The following is a 26872-nucleotide window of genomic DNA, read 5'->3' as shown; positions in this document are numbered from 1 at the left end:
AAATCTTTAATCTTTAAATCTTTAATTTTCTATGTTCCTGACAGGTAATACAAACATATTAAAACCATCAAATATTTGATTCAATTCTATCCCTCCCCATAGTCCCTGAAAGTATTCTTTTTAGGCTTAGCATGCCCTATTTATATGACTATACTTTATTACATAATTTGAAGTCCTTTAACATAAAAGTTATAATTTTAACTGAACACAGTCAAGCCACGTAACATTTCTGTTCTTCACTTTTCTCACATATTTTTACTCATTTCTGTGTGGCTGGCTTTGCCCTGACCCAGGATGTAGGAGCCTCTCAACTAATTTCTGGAATTTTCATGAAGAGAATGACGTGTATTTGTGTTGAGTCAGGGCATCCATTGGGGGAAGGAGGGTCCAAGGCTTCCTATTCCACCTTCTTTCTGACATCACTCCTTAGTTTTCGGCTTTCTCAAAAGCAAAACAAATTTTATGTATTTCTTAAGGTTGCTTTTTCAAGGTTTTTTTTAAAAACTGGCTAAATTAAGCAAAAATGGTGCAAAAATGATTATCTATTGAAGAAGGACTGGAATATCTCAGAATTCACAAAAGAGTTGATTACCCCAAATCTGGAAAGTTAGGAACTAGAAAAATGATGGGAACCTCAGTGAGAGTAGTTTTAGTTCTCTCTAGTGTTTAACATAAAAATACTTAGTTCCAATGACATCCATTTCATCTGTCTCACAGCTCCAAATTCTTCCAAGGCAGCAAGATATCATGCCTACACTGGCCTATACTTGTGAATTAGGGGGAGAATGTAGGCACTAGGTTGCCATCCTAGTGAGTGCTTAGTACATGGTATCATTGGCTAACACATACACACATATCACACCATCCCACAACGTTCTCATATGTCCAAACATACTTCCACCAAATACTTAAGCACCTTCTTTGCATAAACTACATAAATCCTATTATTTCCCCAATAGAACTAAATCTGAGCCATGATCAGCAACTGCACCCAGGTATCGTGTTGAAAAGACTCACTTTTCTGAGTTGAAATCACAAAGTGACGTTCATTGTTCTGTAACAATTGAAATTATACAATTAATGGACTAATTCATATATTTATTTACTACCACCACATGCTATGTACAACGATGGAGATAAAACTTAAGGAAATGAGGAATATGTTTATTTAATATTCAGATACTTGACAGCAAGCGAGAAATCCAGATAAACATTGCACTCCTTTTCTCTGCATCTTGTTTCCAAGCCATAGCTTGACTAAAAACCTCAACTACAAATTTCATGTTTTTACTTCTTTAGCAGCAATAAAACTACTCGGAAAATAGTCCAGATGCAATGGCGTGTCAGGGAATGTGATCTTCTTGTCTCTGCCTACAAGAATTGCCTTGATAATATTTTCCATCTTGCAGAATATAATGAAAAATACTTTAGATACTCCCTGAGTATTGACCTCCCAAACTATTTTGTTTTTTGGCCATCTTTCATTCCTTTGGTAGTCACGATTAATGACCTCAACCAACACATGGCCCTCCTTTTAAAAAATTGATTCCTTTAGTGGCCTGCATGATGTAAAATGTTCAGTTTCTATTCCACTTGTTGCAAGTGTCCTTTCTGCAGGTGAGCAGAACCTGCAGTTGTAAAGAAGAGTTATGAGAAGTTTTGCTTCCATCTCTGGAGCACCTTGTTTCCAGCCTGCTGTTGTGGCTAAGAAATAAGTAGCCCCAAGTATCAGTAGCTGACTTAAAGCACACATCACATCCTAAAAGGCAGCCCCTCAGACTCAGATACTATCTCTCAGTGGCATTGAAGTTGAGTTTTTAACAGTTCATTCCATCATTTTATAAGGTCACTACTCTGCCAGTGATGAAAGAGATAACAGCAATAACTCCAAGTAAAATCATATAGTTGCTTCAATGCTTCTACTATGATGTGATTTCCTTGATTTAATGTAATGTAGTATCAGAAAAACTGTAGTATATAAAACATTCTGAGGTCAAAAATGATGTCTGAGGAAGAATGGGCAAGAAATGCAGGAGTAAGTAAAAAATAAACATCTGTTCCACTAAAAACAAGTAGCTAGCCCATACAGAATTAAAGGGATCCAATACAATTGATCTACTACAGTGAAGTTAGCAATCTTCTCAAAATTATGTACTTTATCAAAATGTTAAGATTGAACACTCTGTTGGACAACTGAGTACTCAGATTAACATGGCCGATGAAGCACCCAGAATGAAGCACCCATGCTTTGCTACTGCTCTGACTGCCACTCCATTCATAATCCCACTGAGCAAACCTGGGTCCAGCAGGTAGGATGCTTCATATCCACAGGAAAAATCACACTTATTAGGATCACCTTCTACTGTAGTGGTTTTCTGAAGGACATGGACATGGCATGAACATTTTCAAGCCCTTGACCTTTTATAAAAGATTTATCAATATCATGCTTCCACTTCTGTCTAAAAATCATCTAGCCTGGCTCTTTTAAGCCTCTCTGCCATTTGGCCACTGCCAAAGACAGAATGCGATAACCTGACACTGTATTTGTCCTAAGGAGAGTATACAAAAAGACTTACTACTCAAAGTCTTACCCATATTTCCTTCTTCATTTGGGTCTATCTGTGTAAACAACTGTACCACTGCAGATTTTCACATTATCATTTAAACAAGGCTGACCTTTCTTATTTTCAACCAATTTTTCATTAAAAATTTCTTTTGAATTAGTAAACAGAGATTAAAGAAGGAACTGTTGTTTTGTGGATTTTGATCATCCTATTCATATACCATGGGAGCCTTAGAAGACCCATTCCTCCATGTCACACTTCCACTTGATGAAAAAGAGCTACTGAGCATGTCTAAATTTAATGAACATGTTTTAATTTCATTAAGGTGGTACTCAGTTCATGATGCCCCAGTGTATAAAGAGACAGCAGACCTTCTCAAAAGGCAGAGTCGCCCATTGAAGACTGCAGGGTCTTACACTAAAACTTTATTTGTACTGATAAAATTTCTTTCTTTGAAAATCACCTCAGGCTTCACACATATAGATACCTAGAGTTCCAGCTGGTCTATTCTGTCATCATGAAGGCCAAATGGAAAAGCCATTTTCACTGCAATCTAAACCAGATGACGCCTACTATGTAATGTGTCTTCTTCTAAGTAGTAGAGAGGTCAAGTTTTAGGAACTTAACCTTCACTGTGGATATGGTATGTATATACATTTTAAAACAATAGTTTCCTGCTCACTGAGGAGACAGGGCCCTATATTTTAGTTATCTTATTTTTTTATTGTTATGTATCTTACCAAAGTAGATTAAGACTCAACCATTTTTGCTCCTCTGAGCATGGTTTTATCCTTATGTAGAATTATGGGGATGTATATTAGGATATGGTTTCCAAAGACCCTGTGAACTAGATTGTAATACAGAACCAGAGAAGTCAGATTATCCTGGGACATGAGCATGAAGGTGAGAGTAAATTCTGGTCTGGTTGGACAGAGACTCCGAAAAATGCATTAGGCAAAACAACAGCTGACTTGGTGACATAAGTGAGAGACTCAATATCCAAAACAGGCCATCCCAATGGTCAACTGACAGAAGAGAAGTATAGTTTCTGGTAACTTATCACTGTGTATCAAGAACAAGTCGTGGGATGGGGGTGGTAGGGTTCTGTAAGGTGGATAGCCACCACCAAAGTGCTTCTTACAAGGGCAAATTGGAAGCTAGCCCAGGTCCTGCCCAGCTCCAAGACACTGTTTTAAACATAAACTTGTTACAGATGGATCTTTTTATTTTCCAAGATTTTCATTGCTTTCAGAATAAAGTATTTTCTGATTTGTTATCGGCAAGAAGAAACCCTTTTGATTTGCTTTTGGCTAAGCACCAATTTAGGGCAACCCCCTTTTGGATCATATTGATTTTAGCTTCAGTTAGAACATTTCTTTCCAAAATGATTTACCCCATTCTGGGACATTTGTTTCCATAACTTAGTTAGTGGTTGGGGATAAGTAATGATACATCTCTAAGCCATTTCCTTATAAATTGCCAAATCATTTTCTAGTAGAACAACTCTATAATAATATATGGTATTGTTTCTTGTTTCTATTGCCCATTTGATGGGTTTTCTGGGGCATTTCTTTCTAGTGGTTAGCAGGCAGCTCTCTTTGAAAACACTGACATGCTATAAAATGATTGTCTTAGATTCACCTTAAATCTAACAGGAGATTTTCTCATTATATATACTGCTTGCTGCATGAGACAGAACATCAAAAATCTCACATATTGTTTTGATTTTAACTGGTAGCAGTAAATAGCCTCATGAGTATGTGACTAATACATGGATTTCACACACACCTGCATTAATGCATTATATTATCTGTGACATTGTTTGCCTTATTTATATCTTTATCATCTATGTCTATAGTGTTAACTTTGTGTAATAAAACACTGGGTTGAATTCCATAGGGAAACACAAAGAAACAAAAGATGTAAAATACCTACCTTGTGAAAATGTACATTCTAGCTGGTAAATATATTCTAAATGTCACAAAATGACAAGGTGTTGTAAGCTGAGAAGAAGGACAACACAGACCCCCACTGAAACCTACCGTATCAGTGTTGGACTTAGGGATCTGAAACCTGTGAATTATGATAATATTATGGTACTATTTAAGATAAGTGAAAAAAGTAGCATAGCGTCTAGTTCAGGAAACTTACCTGGATTCCATAAGTAGATCTGAGCTGTGAGTTGGGAGGAAAAAAATCTATGTATATATTTTTTCACTTACTTCTAAATGAAATTTTAACTTTTTTACTATTATGACTATAACAAATACAACACAGTGGTATTTGCAATAACTGTGACTTTGTCAACAAAATAAATCTGATATTTTCCAACACATAAAAATATCAAAATACACTTCTGCATATTATTTTATATAAAATAGCTAGTTCTGTGAAATCCTGAACAAGCTAATGGGTAAGCATGAAAATAGTACAGTCATGTATCCCATAATAATGTTTCATTCAATAACAGATCTCACATACAACAGTGATTTCATAAGATTATGTTATATATTTTGCTGTACCTTTTCTATGTTTACACATGTTTATTTACACAAATACCACTGTGTTATCTTTGCCTACAGCACTCGGTACAGTAACATCCTGTACAGATTTGTAGTCTAGAATAATAGGCTATACCACATAGCCTAAATGTATAGTAGGTTATGCCATCTAGGTTTGTGTAAATACACTCTGTGATGTTCACACAATGGTGAAATTGCCTAACAATGTATTTTTCAGAATGTATCCCTCTTGTTAAGCAATGCATGACTGTATTTTGCAATTTGTTTAGACAATTAAGAAGCCACTTACAAGTTATTGCATAATAGTCAGTTTTAAAAATGTGTTATCTTGGAATTGGGAGAAAATTTTGTTATGGGTCAGTTGATAGTAGCTTAGAGGTAGGAACAGAGATAAATAAGCTTCCTCAGACTACACTCACATAATCAATGGGTTTTTACTAGTACCCCACCCCCTTCCAGGAGAATAATGAATGATTTTATAAGTGTTCCCGAAAAAAAGGGTACGCAATAAAATATCCACTACTCTAAAATATACAATTTTATTCAGACACAGTGGATTGCTAATGCCTGTAATACCAGGACTTTGGAAGGATGAGGCAGGAGGGTTGCTTGAACTCAGGAGTTCAAGACCAGCTTGAGCAACATAGTGAGATCCCCTCTCTACAAAAAATAAAAATAAAAAAATATCGAGGCATGGTGGCACATACCTGTAGTCCCAGTTACTTGGGGATCTGAGGTAGGAGGATCACTTGAGCCCAGGAAGTTGAGGCTGCAGTGAGCTGTGATCTCATCACTGCACTCCAGCCTGGTTAGTGAAAAGAGTGAGATCCTGTCTCATATATATACACATATACATACACATATACATACACATATATATATACACACATATACATATATATACACACACGTATATAGACACACACACACACACACACACACACACACATGCAATTCTTTGTTTTGAAATGTACAACATGCTAAATTCCCTGTCCTCTTCCAGCTTTTTTCTGCCTCTGATGCTTTTTCTTATGCCCTCTCATAAACTGGGATAACCTTCACCATCCCCATTATACATCTACATATATCTCACCTTCTTCAAATTCCACCTCCTGTAAAAGACCTTCCCTGATACACTTTTCATCCCCAGCAATAATAGGTGACTCTTCTTTCTCTGAGAAACCTTTTTATTCATGATGCTTGATATGAAACTCTCATGGAACAGATAGTATTTTCTACCTTGCATTGTAATTTTTATGGTCTAATCTTAGATAAGAACAATTTTTATATGGAGTCTCTTTGGACTCAACAGTGCCAAGAAAAGTATCTTGTGCACATAAATGTTTGGTTAAATATTGTAAACAGCATAATACAAACAATATAAATTAACTCCTCATTGATAGGTAAGAATTCGTTTTATTATTTAATTATTGCACTGAAATTTAGTTATATGCTTTGAGACATCCAGCTTATCTCTGTGCCTTCACTGTAATAACCTCCTTCAAGTAGATCCCATTCTTCCATGGCAAAGGATGGATTAGGAGCTGTCAAACAAGAGTAAGTGTCCCCCTTCTGGACAATTTAGTAGAAGGCTGAAACATCTGTTATTTTCTTGCTTCCAATAAAATCAGTTTTATCATATTAAAACAAATGTCCTTTAATCTTTTAGTAGTAGTCATATATATATATATACACACACCTACATATACACATAATATGTATATACATATGCATTTGTTTACATCAATAAACTTAAGTATGAATGTGTTGACTTCAAAATGTGCCATTATTCTTTTGCACATGTTTAAGATAACATTACTAAATAGTATATAATCCAAATTATATTTTGCAAATAAAATAAAAATTGCAATTTGCAATTTTGATTATTTATCTTTCTGCAGGTTTTTGTGGTGTTGAGACTGAAGGCACAGGACTTTGTGGTCAGGAACTGAGGTTTTTGCATGTGAGATAACAAAACAAAACAGAGAGCAGGGCTATGTCATTAAGTGTTAAAAACTGTGTTATAGAGGATAGGTAAAACATAAATTCAAAGAATGAAAAGGTCATAAGCAGGTTTTAAGGAAGAAAAATGAGGAATTTCTAGATGACAAAGGCGCTTAAGCCAGAAATGAATCACAGAGTCAGACTCCAGGCAAAAACTGGACTGGAAAGTGCTGCAAAGGATTCATTCAGCCTACATTACCTGCTTTGTGTTGCAGATAGAGGGAGTTATGGTGTAAGATGTAAGGTATGGCCTAGTGATAGATAAGCTTATTTATTATTATTATTATTATTTTTTAACCCCTTGCTGGGAGAAGACGTAGAGCAGAGACCACAAGGGGTAAAGGAGAGTCGCACTTAAACTATTTTGCAATTAGATTTCAAAGGAATTTTTAAATTTTTTTCTACCTTTTTGGATATGAAAGTACTAATCCTTTCATCAAGGCTATTTACATCTATATTTTGGACTTAATACTTAGTTTTATGGTAAGATATGAAAGAGAAGTTTTCTAAGGGGGCATCAAAGGACTAGAGGAGGAAAATTGTGGTACATTTGGGGAAAACAATAAAATCTTTTTGGACCCTGTGAGCCTCTGACCTGAATTTTAGGACTAAACTTCCAGGTACTAATGTTAAAATGAGGATTATATATATATATATATATATAGATAAATTTTTTTCCTGTTCATTTTGCCTAAGGCACTTGGCCTAAAGGCCATGATGCTAAGCTACTGAAAGTAACTAAATAAGAAAGTAGGTCAGGTACTTTGAGAGATTACATATATACACACAAACTTAAATACACACACATGTACACATATACAATACACATAATGTTTTAGGTCAATTCTCTTTACACAGAGAGAGCTAATTGTTGAATGTGACGCTGACAAAACCACTATTCTACAAAATGCTGGCGGGATAACTTACAGTATTTCTAGGGTCTCTGCTAATTCATGGAGGGAATGGGGAGTAGCAAAGGAGAAACAATAAAATGAATAGTGTGCCATTTACTGTGTTACTAGACCTTCTAGACAAGAAGGAGCCTCATCTGTGCTTGCAGAGATAGCACAAGAATTCTTCACAACGCTAAATCCATCCCATCAAAAGTAGCCACAGAACAAATTAACTCCTGACATCCAACTGCTCTCCTGATGTCACTAGATTCCACACTTTCTTGTCATCACATTCCACATTCTCCTCTGTTGCTAGGTACCTTGGGCACCCTTATTTTCCAAAGCTCCAGGTGCTGTTTTCCTTGGGACTCAAATGCAGAGTCTTTGGTTCAAATGCTATGGTACCCAGGCTGAAACCTTGAGAGAAGAACCATCACCCTGGCCCAGTGAACCTGAAGGCCATACCCACAGATCTTAATACTGCACCCTCTGTGTAGCAGCTACTCAGGATGGAGCAAGCTATGTTAGGTAAGGAAGCAGATTACCCCTTTAAAGTGGTGACCTGATGTGAATTGGTTACAGGAGTCTGAGGTCTGCGATTTTAAATTCTTAAAAAGTATCTTTTAGGGAGAGAGGGAAAGAGAATAAAAACCGTTAACATGATTACATGAAACTCAACAATATAAAATTCTTAATTTATACTCAGTTTAATATCTGCTTACTGTTCTATATGGTATTTTTAAAATAAAGACATCAAAACTTTGTTTTAAATTTGGATTTATAGGACAGTGTTATGAGACATTATTGTTTTTTACCATTTAAATTACAAAATATGTGAGTATGTATATTTGATACAAATGAGTAAATCATGTATTTGTTTTTCTTAAAACATACTGATTTACTCAGGAATGAAATATGTAATGCTGTTAAATTTAGTTACCTTGGTAACATCTGGAGTGAACTACTCCATCTAAAAATATTTTCTACCTTATTGTTTATATTTTTTATTGAAACAAAAACATGGCACTTATTAAAGCCTTTCCTGACAAATAATAATGTTTACCTTACCTGAAAAATAAACGAATGATATACCATTTATTAGATATACATAATGATTTCAGATTGAAGAAAGAGATGTAGGATGTTTAATTTTTAACCAAGATAGATATTGGATTTGTCTTATGCTAATGTAGATTTTATTTTTAAATGTAATATATACTTAGGGTTATTTAACCTAATGACGTATTGACAAAGCTTTCATACATTAAATGTTACTATATTTTTTAAAGGTTTCTAGAATACAAATGTTAAATCACTTTTTTCATGAAATAAAAATTGCAGTTGAATATATTCATTGTGCTCTTCTTTGGACTTTCATGGGAAATAATAAAGTAATCAAAAATTATCTTCATAATTTAGCATAAGAATTTGAATTGGCGTAAAAAGAACATGCACACATCTATCTGAATTACTTATATAAGTCATCCCCTTAATTCTGCATTTCAAAAACCCTAGACATTTCATGTTAAAATAATATTTTGAATCCTTGGATTAATACCTATGGAAAGTACCATGTAATAAAAAATGTCATATTATTTATGGCCAGTTTCCCAAATTTTCCTATGTATTTTTTCTTTCCACAACAATTCTTTCTTTGATGGGTACATAAAAAGAGTAATTTAATAGAATTTTGCCATTTGAACGTATTTTAACATTTTTCACAGGATAGTCTTAGAAAACTGTTTAAAAATATTATTTCAGGCTGGGTGTGAAATAATAATTCAGTCCAGGCGTAATTTGTAATGAAAAAATATTATTTCATTATGAATTAAACCTAATGGGCTTTGTTTATTTTATTTTATTTTATTTTATTTTATTTTATTTTATTTTATTTGAGACGCAGTATCGCTCTTGTTGCCCAGGCTGGAGGGTAATGGCGTGATCTCAGCTCACTGCAACCTCTGCCTCCCAGGTTCAAGCAATTCTCCTGCCTCAGCCTCCCGAGTAGCTGAGATTACAGACACATGCCACCATGCCCGGTGAATTTTTTAGTAGAGACAGGGATTTCACCATGTTAGCCAGTCTGGTCTTGAACTCCTGACGTCAGGTGATTCCACCTTGGCTTCCCAAAGTGCTGGGATTACAGGCATGAGCCACCGTGCCCAGCCTGTTTTTTAAATTTTTTACTACAGACGTGGCTTCGTCCTAGACTCTTGCCTACTCCATTACTACTAGTCATACCAGTTCTGTTCTCACAATTTTTCTAGTTCTCTCTTTTTCTGCACCGCCACTGCTTCAGAAGTTTGAGCTTTTAAAGATGCCAACTTAGATGACTTCTACATCTCTTAATTGGTCTCCCCAACTTCCATTTTGCCCCTTCATACCATTCTCCTCATCAGAGTCAGAATAGTCTACTTGAAATATAACTTTTTCCATGTCACTTCTCACAATAAATTAAAACTGTTATTTGCTCTCAGAATAAAATCCAAGTTCTTTGATAAACAAAATGCTTTTCTTGGTATGCTCTTTTTTCCTTTCTAGGTTTATCTTTTCTCTTTCTCTTTTCTTGCACTCCAGACTACTCTTACTTCTCACTTGCCCTGCATATGCTGACCTCTGTGACTTTGCATGTGCTGATCCCTCTATAGAGAATGCTCTTCCCCAACTTCTCCACCTGGTTAAGGCTCACTCACCTTTTGGAATTCAACTCATATCCCCTTCTTTAGGAAGCCTTCTATGATGTCTTTATCCGTTGTGTTAGACCACAGCCTTCTTGCTCTGCATTTTAATAGCATGTTTGTTTTTCTGTCTCTCTTAATTATCTGTGAACTTGTTGAAGGCGGAGTCTCTACAGGCCAAAAACTTAACCCCATATTGGTCAGAGTAAGCACTTAACAAATGTTAGTGAATAAATGAGTGAACCTGTGAGTTATATTACTCTTTCAGAATTTAATATAATTCCCATGAATGTAATTGATCAGAAAGCATTAACTATTTCATTACACCCCTCCAAAAAGCATACTTGATAATATTCAGAAAATTTAAAATTACAAGTATTGAATAATATTTCTTTTGCTCACCCATATTTATATGATTTCACTAATAGCTTTTAACTAAAGGAAATATTTTAATACCTTTTCCGTCATAATTTTTAAAAATCAGTAGCAAATTGTTATATAAGATAAAATTAATTAAGAAAAATAGAATGTTATTTCATGTAATCTTTGTCTATGTGTTTTCTTTTTACGAAATTGGGATCATACCAATCACACTCTTTTGTAGCTAGATTTTTCTATTTAGTACTTCATGACTCACATCCCCATATCTTAAAATAGAATATTTAATAATTACATAGTATTCTAACAATTTCAACATTTATTTAAATAATCTATTTGTGTTAATTTAGGTCATTTCTAATTTTTTGCCATTATGAACAACACTGGTATGAATGTTTACCTACAAAAAAATACACACACTGATTAAACTTCTTAGGTGTTAAACTCCCAGAAGTGTAATGAGCGGAACAAAGTTTATGAGCACTTTTAATGCTTTAGATGCATATTAAACACTCATTCAGCTTTTACTGATGCACATTCTCACGAGTAGGATAAATGATGCTTTTTATCAGAGAATGTTTACCAAATCTAGATATTCTCTCTGGAAAAATAAAAGCTATTTGCAAAATAATTGGTAGTTATTTAATTCTCTTTGTTTTTTTTTTTTTTTTTTCCTTTGAGATTGCATTTGAGATTAAATTGTTCTCTCAATTCTGTTTTCTTCTTATTATTTTATTTCACTTCTTGTGCCTAAATGTGCTGTGTTAGCCCATTTGCATTGCTAGAAAGGAATACCTGAGACTGGGTAATTTATAAAGAAAAAAGGATTATTTGGCTTACAGCTCTGCAGTCTGTACATGAAGCATAGTGCCGGCATCTACTTCTGGTGATGGCTTCTGGAAGCTTACAATCATGGAGGAAGATGAAGGGGAGCCAGTTTGTCTCATGGTTACAGAGGGAGCAAGAGAGAGAGAGAAGAGGTGCTAGCTCTTTTAAACAACTATCTTTCCTATGAACTCCCAGAGCAAGAACTCACTCATGACCATGGTAATGGCACAAAGCCATTCATGAAAAATTCACCCTCATGACCCAAACACCTGCCGCTAGACCCCACTATGGACACTGGAGGTCACATTTTAATGTGAGATTTAGAGAGGACAAAACATTCAAACCTTATCATGTGCCTTCTAGATTAAAAATAACAATAACTGTTTACAAGCTTATTGCTGAGGATGAATTACATGTAAAATGCCATTCACATAATGGGAGCTCAATAAATGCTAGTTGAAGTAGAATCTGAATAGCATATTAATTAAAATCAAAATATAACTTTTCCTTTCCAACAGATGATTCTGCTGCAGAGAGCTTTAATGGCAATGAGACTCTGGGGCAGAGTTCAATTGCTTCAGGGGGAACACACAGCAGGGAGATGGGAGACTCCAACAGTGATGGCAAAACTGGGCTGGAGCAAGATGAACAGCCACTGAACCTGAGTGACAGTCCCCTCTCTGCGCAGCTAACTTCGGAATACAGAATAGATGATCACAACAGTAATGGGAAAAACAAATATAAGAATCTTCTAATTTCTGACCTCAAGATGGAACGAGAGGCGAGAGAAAATGGAAGCAAGGTATGGTCACATTACAATTTCCAGAATTTTTGAGTCGGTCATGAAGGTCACAGAAAATACCTATGCATATAGGAGATAAACATTATTAATAAAAATATTATAAACAAATCCAATAAGAGGATACCAAGAAACTTATGACCAAGCATATTGTGTGTTTATAACGTATGATTTCAGGAATAATAGTGAGCAAAATGAATCGTGTCTCAAAGCTGTGGGTGTTTTTTGATATGGAGAATCACTTGAGTTAATGTTTCTCATATATATAATCTATTTGTATGAATCTCTCTGGGAATTTGTTCAGCTCAGATGTGACAGTTTCAGTCTCAGTACACAATTTTTTACTATAAAAGGATCACTATCTAGTTTCTCCTAGATGGATAGGTGTACATAAAGTTTCAATTAAATTCTTCAGTTTGCTTTAGAGACCTGGGGACTTTGATTGGTAATTTTCTTTGTGGACACTAAAAAACTGTTAAGTGTGAGACTTCTGGATGAAGTTTGTGGGTTAAATAATTATTTTAAGAAATGATTTATCATAAGTTATATCATACAAAAGACAAAAACATATTTCAGACATACCTAAATGTTTAGATTCTTTATATTAATATTAGAATAAATTACAATCCTCTCCCATTCCCAGCTGACTTTTTTTTTAATTAAGCTTAAACTTCTGCTAGTTTGAGATAACACATGCTGGTGACTTTGCTCTATGATTTTTGAAGGTGTACTTTGGAACACATGAGGGTTTTTATGGAAAATACCTTTTGAGTGCCTTCCCCAGCCCTTACCTCTAAGTCAGAGTTGTAGAACTTGTTTTTTGACATAGATCCTTAAAGCAAAATGTCTTAATCTGGATTAATTTCTGAATTTGCTAAGGCACTATGCTTCCTAAATTGGTTCTATTTAAATCTTCTTGCTTGCCTGGGGGTGTGTTGTTTTATCCTCTTTTAAGCAAGTCACTAGACATTAGCAGACACTTAAGCACTCCTGCCTGAGGGAGGCTGCTACAACTTTTTCTGTGGCAAATGTTCAAATATCTTCCTCAGTGGTTTAAAGCCAAATTACATACACGCAAATGATTTTGTATTTGCTAACATGATCTGATTCACTGTGCACTGTGTTACATTTTACAGAACAAAATAACTCCTAAGTTTCCCTGCCCTCCACATAAACCTGTCTTTATGAAGTTTAAATAATCGTGAAATGTCCTTTCTATGCTGTGTCTATTAAATTTTTTTCTAAAATTATTGGATGGTTTGCTCTTCTTTTTCTTATTCCCTTATTCAGTATTACTCTGAGAACGATGCTTATTAAAACATATTATTGCACATATTAAACAGAATGAAGTGACCTTTCTGCCTCTATTACAGTGGAGTTGAGAAGCACAGATGGTTTGGGCTGCTCGTGAGGGTTAAGATGATAAACAAGCCTAGAGGAGAAGAAGATACCCCTGATGCACTTAATATTTTATGGTTTAGTAAATGAAGAATACTTCCCACAGCCAACTGAGGAATAGCCAAAGATGCAGAAGAAAAATCAGAAAGGTGTAATGTATGAAAGCTAAGCAAAGTCCACCTTTCAAGGAGAGTGTAGGCAGCTCTCATGGGCAATGTCGAGAAATCAAATAAGATGAAGATAGAAAATAGTTAAATTTGTGAGGGAAGTTTTGATTCGGAGCACATTGGGAAAAGAATCAAGAGAGATTGTTTTTATTATTTTCTTCAAAAATAACCTAGTAAATACTTATCACCTATGAAGGACAAATACATCTAGAGATATAATAAACAGCAGGAGAACTAGAGTTAATAATATCGTATCATCTATTGAAAATTTGCTGAAAGTACATTTTAGATGTTCTTACCACATGGAAGTGATGGCTGTGTTAAGTTGCTTACCTGGAGTAATCATTTAACTATGGACAGGTATATCAAAACATCGTGTTGTACATCTTAAATTTATGCAATTAAAAATACTTGGCATACTTGCAGCAATGGAGTAGGTAGCAGAGACAACTCACAGAAATAAAAGTCTTTATTCACAAGGCTCTTGATACATAATTTTGAGAAAGGATACATATACATATACATAGAAAAGTTTCTTAGAACAAGCACAGGCAATACTTATCCTCATATTCAAACAGTAAGAGTTTAAGTAAGAAAATGCTATTTCAAGTAATAGTCAAAATAGACCTCCTAGAGGAACTGAGCCTTGAACTTTGAAGGAAATACAAGATTACCATTTTATTTCTTTCAGAAAGGGTCTCTTGCTAGACACTGTGAAGGGCCTGGAATGCAGATAGGGAAGATGACTTATTCTCAGGCTAGGGAATCATTGTCCATTCTGACCTCAGTATGATTTTATCACTTCCTCGTGGCATTGAGGAAGAACATGACATCCTTATGCAGGATAAACTAGTTGCCACCAATTAATTTGTTCTCTAAATATTTACTAAAGGATTCCTACACGCAAGTCACTGTTGTAGGAAGCAAAAATATGTAAACGAGAAGAGCAAGATTCCTGCTGTTTAAAAGCTCATAGTCTAGCGGGGGGCAAACTTGTGGTTACAGTCTCATTCTGTAAGTGATGAGGGACTTATGGTCAGGAGGATGAAATGAAAGAACAGAGGAAGGGTGCCAAGAGACTATAATGATTCTTAAGGAAAACTCTAAAGAGAGATTGATGTCAGAGGTGAGTGTGGAATGGCAAGTAGGAGTTATTCTGATTATGTATGGGAGAGGGGTAAGCATGTTTTAACGGACAGAGCTGTGAGCGAGCATACCTGGCATGGGTATTCGCAAGGAGCTTAGCATGGCTGCAGCAGAGAACATGTGTGAAGTGATGAAGTATCAAGCGGCTCCACCAATAAATGTAGGCCATTTTAAGGACTTTGGATTGTCTAATAGAAAGAGCTTAGTGGTCAGCTTAGAATTTTAGAAAGCTCATGGTCAGCTTGACATTTTATAAAAAATATTCTGGCAATGTTTTGGTGAATGAATAGGATAGGGAATAGAAAAAAGTAATGAGAGAATGCTGGTTAGAGAGCTATTGTGGCAATCCAAGAGGAAAATACTGACAGTTGGAATCAAATAACTGACAATGAGAAGGAAAAGCAGATATGTAGTACAAAAAATTACTGAACATGTTATTTTTGTTCTTTTGACATTGTATTTGCAGGACTAACTATCTAACCTCCATAGGTTGTATTCATATATTGCCAAACTCCTGGGCGTGCCATTCACATAGCCTGCAATATGAGTATCATATTTACCTTTCTATATCCCATTAGCGTGAACATTCTGTGAATATAAAAATGATGTTTACCTTGTCCGCTGCAGTATGCCTCACACCTGGCTTACTATCTTGTCCATAGATGTTTCTCAATACTTTGAGGAAATATACAAAGGTTTATTGAATGTGGAAAGCAAAGTATAGAGGAACATTCTAGAATGACTCCAAGATTTTTGGCTTTCTTGCCTAAGTGGATGATGAATCCATTTACTAAGATCCAGAATGAGAAACATTTGAAGAAGCAGGTTTCCACATGTAAAGTGTACGACGCACATGCAGTGTCCATTGGACATATTTAATAGGCATTCGGGGGACATGTGTCAGCTTTGAAGAAAGGTACAGGATGGAGAGAGAGACGTGTTAAAGATTTCAGAACAAAAGTGGTGCTTGAAGCTGTGGTGGTTGATAAGATCACCTTGGGAGAGCATAGAATGAGGAGAGAGTCGAAATAATGTCATCTTGCAGAATATCAACCCATTAGGAACAAGTGATATAAAAGGAATTTGTAGAGAAACAAATACTCAAGGAGAAAATGAAAGCAACTGGATAAGAAGAGGATGTTTTAGAAGGCAAAATATGGAGCGTTTCAACATTGATATAAATTATTAAACTAAGCAATCCTTAGATGAAGTGACATAGGCCTGAACCTGAACATTGCTTAGGAGAGTTAGTGCTCAGAGGTGGATTCAAAACACATGGCAGAAGAAACACTAACATAATTAGTGGGCAATTTGATTGAAGACAGTTATAGAGGCTGAGATAGGAAAGTGGAATCATTTGAATTGCGAAGGAGAGTGTGTCTGGAATTTCTCTTTAGAGATTCTTCCTGCAATCTTAATCCAAATGTAGAGTGCTCTAGGGTTCCTGCATCTGGATCAATACTTGCTTTACCCCAAGGCTATGAAGTGAACTTCATAATAAAGTTCTGTTCAATCTGTGCGATCTTTTGTAGTCCTCAGGATCATTCCATCATTTCTGTGTGACCTTTTGAAGTGACACTACTATACATTTCTTCTTCCTTTGAGGGCTATAAAAGCTTAATTATATAGAATATGTGAAAAGCTTAGATTCCAGTGAGTTTAATGTTGACCTGTTTCACAATTTTACTGTGAATAAAATCAAACAAAAATGATTATAAAGCGTTGAAAAATTGAACAGTGAATACAAGTGCTTAAAACGAATAGTTGAGTTGGACTATGTCATTTACTGATTACTTATTATTATGCAAATTCACTCACTAGACTAGCAGGGAATCACATTAACTAATCTAAGGACTAAATATATTGCACTGAATGAAGTTAGGTGATATTTATTTTCTACTTGCTGTTGGCCGCATTTTAAAAGGACAACTAATAACATTAGAGCTCCAAAGAGAGTTGAAATGATGATAAAGAGCTTGGAAAATGAGACCCATGAGGAAGTGTTAAGGGATTAGCTATATAGAAAATGAAAGGCCAAACACCAGTCTAGGTATAGATGTTTTAAATTATTAATCAATGAGAATAGAAAGACAACTGGAATCCTAATGGCAGTGAATACTTTAAAAAACTGTATTATTGGCTTTTTAATTTTTTGTTTTCTATTTATCTTTTAGTGTTTATAACCCAGCTGCATTTTACTTTATATGGTTAAATATTCTGAAGCAATTTCCCCAAAGAATGTTTCCAATAAGGACTGCAGTAGGCAAGTGATTATTGTTGAACAGTTTATGTGCAGCTGTGGTTACTGCATATTTGGATTTTAGCTCGGTTCCCAAGACCCCTAAATCTTCACTTTATTTAGTAATATTTTATTTTGTCCAGTGTGTTTCATGTAACTTTTTTCAATTAATCTTTAATTTTTTACCAAAATTGATACTACCATTCAGTTAGTTTATAATGTTGCGTAACTAACATTAATATTTGCAATATTTAATTTCATTTAAATATGATTAATGGAAGCAACACATGCTTCAAAATATCTCTTTAAAAAAATCAAGCGTAATGAAATTGTCTTTTACAAACTAAGAGTGATGAATTGACTTCTGTAATATCTTTGTCTTTGTTATATGGATATTCCTTCTCATTATTGTTTCAATTTAATGATTTTTAATGTCTGGCTTTTAGGTGTTATACATTTATTTGGCCCAGGTATTGTTTAGGGTAGAAACAACAGTGTGTATTCTTATTCAGGGTAGAAACAACAATAGGAAATGTGCTTAATATGTGTGAGACATTCTCCTGAGTGCTAGAAGGACAAAAGAAAAAAAAAAGTCTCTATCATTAAGAATTCACATTTTGGCCAGAAAAAGCAGACATATAAATGAGTGTATTATAATACGGAAATTGATTTGTGTGTAAGAGTCTCCTCTAGGCTTACTAACTATGCCTTGGAAAGTTCCTGAGTTAATTCTTATTGGTTAAATAGGAGATGGCCACTTAGCAATAGGGAATTCCAAACAGACGAACATTGATGAACAGAGCATTAAGGTAAGGACTAGAAATGCTGAGGATGGAAGTGATGAGTTAAGTCTGGAGACTAGAGTGCCAGACTAGGGAAGATTTTGAATACCCTTTTGAAGCTTGGATTTTACTCTTTAGTTGACAAGGAATCACTTAAGGGTATAGGATAGGAAAATAGTGTGTTCGATTGTTTTTTGGGGTAGAAAAATTCTGGCATCTGTTTTACAAGATGGCTTTAGATGGCATAAGAAGGGAGAAGTCTGCTAACAGAGAATAAGACTTGCCTTAGTAAGGTGGTAGTTGGAATGGAGAGGAGGGCATAAATTTAAGAAATATATAGAAAGTTAAATGAACAGAATTGGGTGTTTGATTAGATAGGTGGTGGAGAGTATAAAAGAAACTTTAGCCACAGGATAAAGGATGTATCAGTTTTGATATTGGGATACTGTATCAACTGTAGTAATTATGAATATTGTATAATGCTTTCTTATTCATAACTCAAAGCAACCCAATGTAAGAAGAGCAAATACAGTTATTAGCTTTATTTAAACAAAAGGAAATAAAATCTAGTGCCATGTAAGTAATTCCAGTGACATAATTAATACAATCAGGTAAGTGATAAAACCTGGTATTTAACCCAGGTTACCTGCCTCTGCAGCCCATGTAATTTTCACTACACCCACACCTGCTGATGCTGTGTGAGACCAGTCATCTCTGTGCATCACATGGTGACTATGACAGGCAAGCTGTACAGAAAGGAATAGTATCTAATACAATCAGTGGATAGCTTTTTGATAAATAGCAAATGCTTGCAGTAACATTTCTTATTTTCTTATTTCAAATATTTTGCTTTTGATATTTGAGTTACTTTATACCATGAAAAGAATGTAACAGATGCCTCTATCATAAAACTAAGTATGTCTTCAAAGTATCCATTTATTGCTTTGGTTCATAAATGTAAATGAATGTGTAATTGAATGAAAGTGGTTCTTTTAACAGCTCTAGGGTAAATTTTGAGCCTGTATTTTATTAAATAACAATTTAAAATAGCATCTTCATATTATATACATATATAAACCTATGTATTTTGCATATAAACATGCATATAAATAGTGTATTCCATACTTAAAGATCACATATTCTTCAGTTCTGCTCATTACTGGATACATTTTTTTTCTTATGTTCTTAGTAGTTTTTAGAAAATAAAATGATGCACAAGAAGGATATAATAAGGTTAATAGCTTTGTAGTATATGCCATATTGCAATCTAAATTTAAATGTCTACAAGGTTTTTATGAATAAATACCCACATTACTAGGGATTGTAAAATCAACTACATATTATAGAATAATACAATTTTAAAATCAAGAACCACTTCATTTTACAGATGAAGAAATTGAGACCCACCCAAATGACCTAACACCCAAATCAGTGTCCTTTTGAGTCATTATGCTACCATGTTTGCCATTGCATATGCTCATATTCTCTACATGTTATTACAGGAAGATGAAGAACAGGGCCATTAATTACAAGTGCCTCTGCCTACTATGCATGTTCCAGTCCGTGTTGGTTCATTTCACATTTTATATCTCAGGAAAATGAAGAAGGTGAGGGGCTTCTATAATTTATGCCTTGAAATGTGCAAGGTGAAGTTGATTTTAATTCTGCACGTTCAGTGAAATGTGCATTTTGAATTTCTTTTAGGCATATAATAGTTCATATGGGTCAGTACAAAGTCGTAACTAGCCCTCCAGCCACTGATGCCATGTATTCATAAATAATCTGGTTAGTTATAAATTGTATTTTTGACCAAAATACAAAACAAAATTGACCCGTCATTATCCTTATCTTTATTTGATGGTCCATCAATACCTCAAAAAGAAATTGTCTATTTTGTATATTTTTGTGTTTAATTTTTGTTTATTTGTTTGTGGGTTTTCTGTTTTTTGTTTTTTGTTTCTTTGCTTATGTGTGTGTGTGCTTATCTTTTTCCTCTTGAGTTCTAGTGTTAAGAATAAGGTCAAATGCTTAAAATATCATTCCAGTCTGTAGATGTCTTGAGAATAGTGGAGAATCTCTAAGACAAAGAACTGTATTTTAAATACTCAGAAGTGATTTATATATGTCTCAAGATAATTGCTATTACCAGGACTCCTTAAAATATTCAATATTGACCCAAATTTGGAGAAAGAATAAAAGAAGAAAAATTAATACTAGACTCATAGAGTTACATATTCTAATTTGTTTCAATATGCTAGTTTACATTTTCATTATTAGATGAGCCTTACATTATGCACCATAAAATAATTATCTGTAGCCTTCTTATTAGTATGTATTTTATTTTTTATTAAAAAATGTTAATTATGGGTACATAATAGGCATACATATTCATGAGGTATATGTGATGGTCTCATACATGCATATGATGTGTAATAAGCACATCAGTATAATTGGAGTATCCATCACCTCAAACATTTATTTATTTGTGTTAGTAATATTCCAATTTCACTATTTGAGTTATTTTAAAATATATAATAAAGTATTGTTGACTGTAGCCACCCTGTTGTGCTATAAGGTACTAGATCTTAATCTTGTTCATTCTTCTAACTATATTTTTTGCAAACTACCCATCTGACAAGGGATTAATAACCAAAATATACAAGAAATTCAAGCGATTTGATAGAAAAAATATAATAATACAATTTAAACAATAGGCAAAAGGTCTGAATAGACATCTCCCAAATGAAGAGGTATAAATGGCTAACAGGTATATGAAAAAAAGCTCAACCTCATTTATCATCAAAGAAATGCAAATCAAATCTACTACGAGATGTGATCTCACCCCAGTTAAAATGGCTTTTCTCCAACAGACAGGCAATAATGAATACTGGCAAGGATATGGAGAAAAGAGAACCCTCATATACTATTGGTGGTAAAGTAAATTAATACAACCACTATGGAGAACAATATGGAGGTTGCTCAAAAAAACTAAAAATAGAGCTAGCCTATAATTCAGCAACCCCACTGCCATGCATTTATAAATAATCTGGTTAGTTATAAATTGTATTTTTATAAATTGTATGTTATAGGTATATTTCTAAAGGAAATTGGTATATCAAAGAGCTATCTGTACACCCATATTTATTGCAGCACTGTTCACAATTGCTAAGATCTGGAATCAACCTAAGTGTCTATCAGTGGATTAAAAATGTATTATGTATACACAATGGAATATTATTCAGCCATGAAAATAATGAAATCCTGTCATCTGTAACAACATGGATGGAACTGAAGGACACTGTGTTAAGTGAAATAAGCCAAGCACATAAAGACAAATTTTGCATGTTTTCACTCATATGTAGAAGCCAAAAATGAAAACGTTTGAAATCATGGAGATAGAATATAGAATGATGGTTACCAGAGGGTGAGAAGAGTAATGGGGAGAGGGGGGAAGTGTAGATGGTTAATGGGTACAAAAATATGGTGTGCTTTTTAATACTTTTCAAATGGCGAACTTAGGGTTAGCTGGGGTCAAGAGGATAATCCAGATGACAAGGTTAAAAAAAAATAGCCAAGTCGTAAACTCGGTCCCAAGGAAAAGTGAAAGATAGTATATATTGAGTACTTGCATACTATGTGCCAGGATTATTCTAATAACTAACTTATGTCATTCTCACTGTGATCCAATGGAATTAGGCTCTGTTAGTGTTCTCATTTTTACAGATTGAAAAACAAGATTCAAAGAAGTTGTATATATGATTATACTAAGAATTTCTAAAATTTGGATTTAAATTCCAAATAATTTAACCCACCTTTTAACCACTGCAATGTTAAGCGATCATGGTGTAGTCCCTGAGAAATGAGCAGCTGCAAACTTGATCTGATTCTGAGACCCCCCAGCTACTAGTTTGTGGTTCATAATTATTTCCTGATCAGGAAGCACACTTATCAGCTCTGTGACTTTGAACAAGTCTCTATCTTTTGAGCCTGGACAGTTCATCGATAAAATGGTGATAATCTTAACCTGTAGGCAATTATCAAGATTAAATAAGATGGTGTGCATTTTTTACAATAAATGAAGTTGTTGCAGTGGTTGTTATTGGCTCCAGAATTTAAGGTCTAGCTGAACCTTGCAAAAATGTCTTCCATTCGTTAATATTCATTTGGAAGTTTAATACCTGTTTTTAATAGCCTAAAAAATTCTCACTGAGATTGGCAACTTGAAGAAGCACAATGATTTATTTAAGCTAGTAAAAACTAGTTTTCTTTTCTTCTTTTGTCCCTTATTTCCTTTTAGTTACACTTATTATCCAGAAATCTGGAATATACACATTCCCAGAGGCATTTTATAGGCTTTCTTGATCCTATTTCTGTGAGTAACATGCACTCATAAAATAGATTCCAGGATGTCTTATCTCTGCTCGTTAATATCTTTCCTGACCCCATTGGAATCTATCCAATTAAATTGTTACTTTCTTCATACCTCCTCTCCTGATCACTACCTCAACTAGAAAAAATATATATATATATATATTTTCTGAACTTCTAGAGGGGAAGATCCATGAGTGCAAGATGGCAGGGTTTTGGGTTGTAAGGTCACACACTAAAGTGATTTGCATGCGTGAAGCTTGTTCCCTGTCAAATGTTTGTTAAACAAAATGCAGTGACATGGGAATATGTTGTATTGATCTTATCCCATACACTTTTTCATTCTGGTAATTTCTTCTCATTGCCATTTGGCTTCCCTGAACTCCCAGCTATGCAGCTGACTTTAGCCTTAATTTGGAATATGAGTCTTTTCTCTTTCAGGCAATGTGTAAGCAATCTTACCTCTCTCATGCATATTTTCCCTTTTGAATATTTCACCAAAAACAGTGAATCAAATGAAATAAATTTCCATTATGGTGATTAAGGAGGATTGCATCATAGTGGGCTGATAAAGGAGATATTTGAGGCCTTATGAGCTTTGCACTGCGATTCTCAAATCACAATGTGCAAACTTCATGTGAAATAATTAAGTATTTTTTATCAATTACATTTTCGTGTATGAAACAAATATTTTAAAGTCAAAATTAACCTGTAATGTTTGTTTTTACATTTTTCATTAACTAAGATATTATCACTGGTGTTAGTCTTCTGTATTATTCAGGATTCTCCAGACAAATAGAACCAATAGGATGGATGGATGGATAGATAGATAGATAGATAGATAGATAGATATAAAGAAAGTTATATATTTTGAAGGATTGGCTCACACAGCTGTGGAGGCTAAGAAATTTGATGATCTGCTGTCAGCCAGCTGGGGCCCAGGAAAGCCCTGGTAGAGGTCCAGTGTAAGCCTGAAGGTCTGATAACCATGGGAGCCAATGGTGTATGTCCAAATCTGAGCTAGAAGATCCCAAACCCAAGAGTGCTAGTGTCTGAGGGCAAGAGAAGATGAATGTTGCAGCTCAAAAATGGAGTGTACTTGTCGTTTCTCCACCTCTTTGTTCTATTTGGGCCCTCAACAGATTGGATGATGCCCACTCACATTGGTGAAGGTGACATTCTTCTTTGCCCAGTTTACCAATTCAAATGCTAATCTCTTCCAGAAACATCTTCACAGACATACCCAGAAATAATGTTTACCAGCTATCTCAACACCCCATAGTGCAGTCTAGTTGACACAGAAAATTAACCATCACAAGTCCCCTGCTTAGTAACTCGGCACCCATGTGCATCTTCTTAAACCATACTTAATCTCCAAATAAAGAAAATAACAAGGAGATAATTCTGCCTGACATGATACAACTATATTACATATAACAGAAAACAAACTAATGCCTTACCCACAAGAAGAGGTAAAATCCATGTGGGATGTTCATTCTTCTGATATGCAGTAGTTTAAATACTATGATATAAAATTAACAATACTTAAATACCCTAATATAAAGTCAATACATAGTTATTTATGAAGGGAATAAGACAGGAAAGAAAACAAAGATATGTGCTTAATATATGAATATATACACATAAAAATGTTTCGTAACAAATTAGGGGGGAAACTCTCCTGACAATTATTTTCTTATAGCCAGTATGTAGTCTTGTATTGATGGCTGGTATTTATACCTTCTTCTATTACCCATTCTGTATTCCATTTTCCTTCAGCAAGCTCCTCAGCTAGTCATGGTTCTTAATTTTAGATTAAACCCAGTCTTTTTTCTCAAAGAGTATGGGTTATTAGTAGGCTTTTTTGGATTGGGTTATTGTAATTTTTAATTGACCTTATATCACAGGACCTGGTAACACTAAGTAATGCCCTAATGGATCTCCTCATTCCCACTGTGAAGTAGTACTCAAATGTCTTCATGGTAGCCTGGACCAATTACCCCAGCCAGCATAGCAATTCCCTTCTTATCCTATTGATTCAGAGGCATGAGAGGCTCAAAGTGGCTGGGTGGTAGTTTTGACTTCCAGCTTAATGGAATCATTGTTGTGTCTCCTGGTGGAAGCATTTATCTCCCTGGAACTAAGACCTGTAGACCAGGAGAGCATAAAGTTATGGCAACAGGAAGCAAAACTTTTTCTAGTCTGTCATTGGTGGTAATAATAAGTGATGCCACTCCATTTTTACTCCTTGATTCCTGGACTCATGAATCCTGGCTATCAAAGACACAGCATCATACATTAATCGCTGATTTGAAGCATATGTAGCCTCTGAAGAGCCTTGCCCCAGCCCTTCAAGGTATTATTCACACCTAGCTGGCACTGTAACTGAGTCTTCCAAAGACCATTCCACCATTCTATTAATGAACTGTTTCAGGATGGTAGGGAACATAGTAAGACCAATGAATTCTATCAGGATAGGCCTATTGCCACAATTATTTTACTGTACAGTGAGTCCCTTGATTAGAAGCATTGCTATATGAAATCCTAGGTAGATAATGCATTCTGTAAGTTCATGGATGATAGCTTGGCAGAAGTGTTGTGTGCAAGAAGGGAAAATTCATATCTAGAGTAAGTCTCTGTTCCAGTAAAGACAAAACATTGTTCCTTCCATGATGGAAGAGGTCTAATTGAATCAGTCTGTCACCAGATAGCTGGCTGGTTACCCCAGGGGATGATGCCATATCTAGGGCTCAGTGTTGGTGTCTGCTGCTAGTAGACTGGGTACTCAGCAAATTGGTTCATGCCCCAGCCACGCTGGTGAGGGTGAGCTGTTTTACTCTGTTTACCAATTGAAATACTGATCTCTTCCAGAAACACCCTTGCAGACGCTCTCGGAAATAATGTTTTACCAGCTATCTGGCATCCCTTAGCCTAATCAAGTTGACACATAAAATTAACCATTACATTTTCTCTTTAGAGATGTCTTAGAATGCTGAAATAATTTAATACATTTAGTATTATTTGGAACAATCTTTGGGTCAGGATTGTACAAGTTACCAAATAGTCATCAGTTTCTATATAAGTATGGTGCCCTACTAAAGACTGAGAGCTATACAATTGTTTCCGAAAGAGCAATACCAGTTATTGAATTAACTAAAATTTAAAAAAAGTTTTAAAAAAGTCAGTTTTTATGTGCAAAAAATATTCTGTGAAAACACAAAGTAGGAAAGTGAAGACTTCAAGGAAGAAGGCATGTTGTATGGGCCCAAATTATAAGCATCGCTTTCATGAGAGAAATTTGAGGAAGTAAAAAGAAAGAAGAGAATAGTCATAGAAGCAGGAAGGCAGCAAGGTTATCTGGGAGAAAATAACCATGGGGTTCAGAAGGACTGAGGGCTGCATGAAGGCAAGTCAGGAGAGACACTTTCCAGAGGGTTAGGCCTGGCAGGCTATTTGGTTTTTATCCCTGAATATGGGGAATCATCAAAGTATGTAAGCATTACAGTGATGCAATGAGTGTCAGCCTTGGCCAGGAGGCCATCTCAGCACTACATTGAATGGTTTGAGGATGCGAGAGACAGAAGGTGGAGATCATCCTCCAGGGGACAGGCGTAAGAGCCATTGTCAGGGCAGGAGCATTGCCAGTTTCGAGCTTACGGAGTTTCAAGTGCTAGAAGATCATTAATTTTGGCTGATAGCTGGCAATGTGAGCTCAACAGTGAGGATGAGGCCTGGAAAAGAAAGAAATGGAGGCCACCTGAAGAGTGTCACCAGGATGCCATAAGGGAAGTTGCCAGTCAGAAGATCTGAGCCTTTCAGTTATGTGTGAAAGAAGAGAAAACAGTGATGAAGGATCAAGATGAAGCAGAGAGCCAGAAAACAGGAAGAATCCAGCATATCCAGTCCCAAAGTACATGAAAAGATGGCAAGGATCATTTTAAAGGATGCAGAGAAAGATAGAGTAGATGGAAAAGCAAAATGGGCCATTGAATTGCATGTCCCTGGAGGACAAATCTCAAAGCACGGAGGCATGAATCAATATATGTTTTCTTCAGAAAAAGAAAAAAAACATGTAGTAAAAGGATTCATTGCATTTATATTAGTTT

General features: G+C 35.1%; 1 protein-coding gene across 7 annotated transcripts in view; it reads left to right on the top strand.

Annotated features, from left to right (window-relative positions):
• NOL4 (nucleolar protein 4) overlaps positions 1–26872 on the top strand; it is a 405759-nt gene that overhangs the window by 206895 nt on the left and 171992 nt on the right. For all 7 annotated transcript variants that reach the window (XM_011974392.1, XM_011974396.1, XM_011974394.1 and 4 more), the window contains one exon: positions 12386–12669. In XM_011974392.1, coding sequence (XP_011829782.1) covers positions 12386–12669 — 284 coding nt within the window. The remainder of the gene's footprint in view (positions 1–12385; positions 12670–26872) is intronic.

Source organism: Mandrillus leucophaeus, unplaced genomic scaffold (genome assembly GCF_000951045.1).
Source record: "Mandrillus leucophaeus isolate KB7577 unplaced genomic scaffold, Mleu.le_1.0 Scaffold145, whole genome shotgun sequence".
NCBI classification, from domain to species: Eukaryota; Metazoa; Chordata; class Mammalia; order Primates; family Cercopithecidae; genus Mandrillus; species Mandrillus leucophaeus.
Note: the sequence above shows the minus strand (reverse complement) of the source record. Positions and strands in the feature narration are given on the sequence as shown.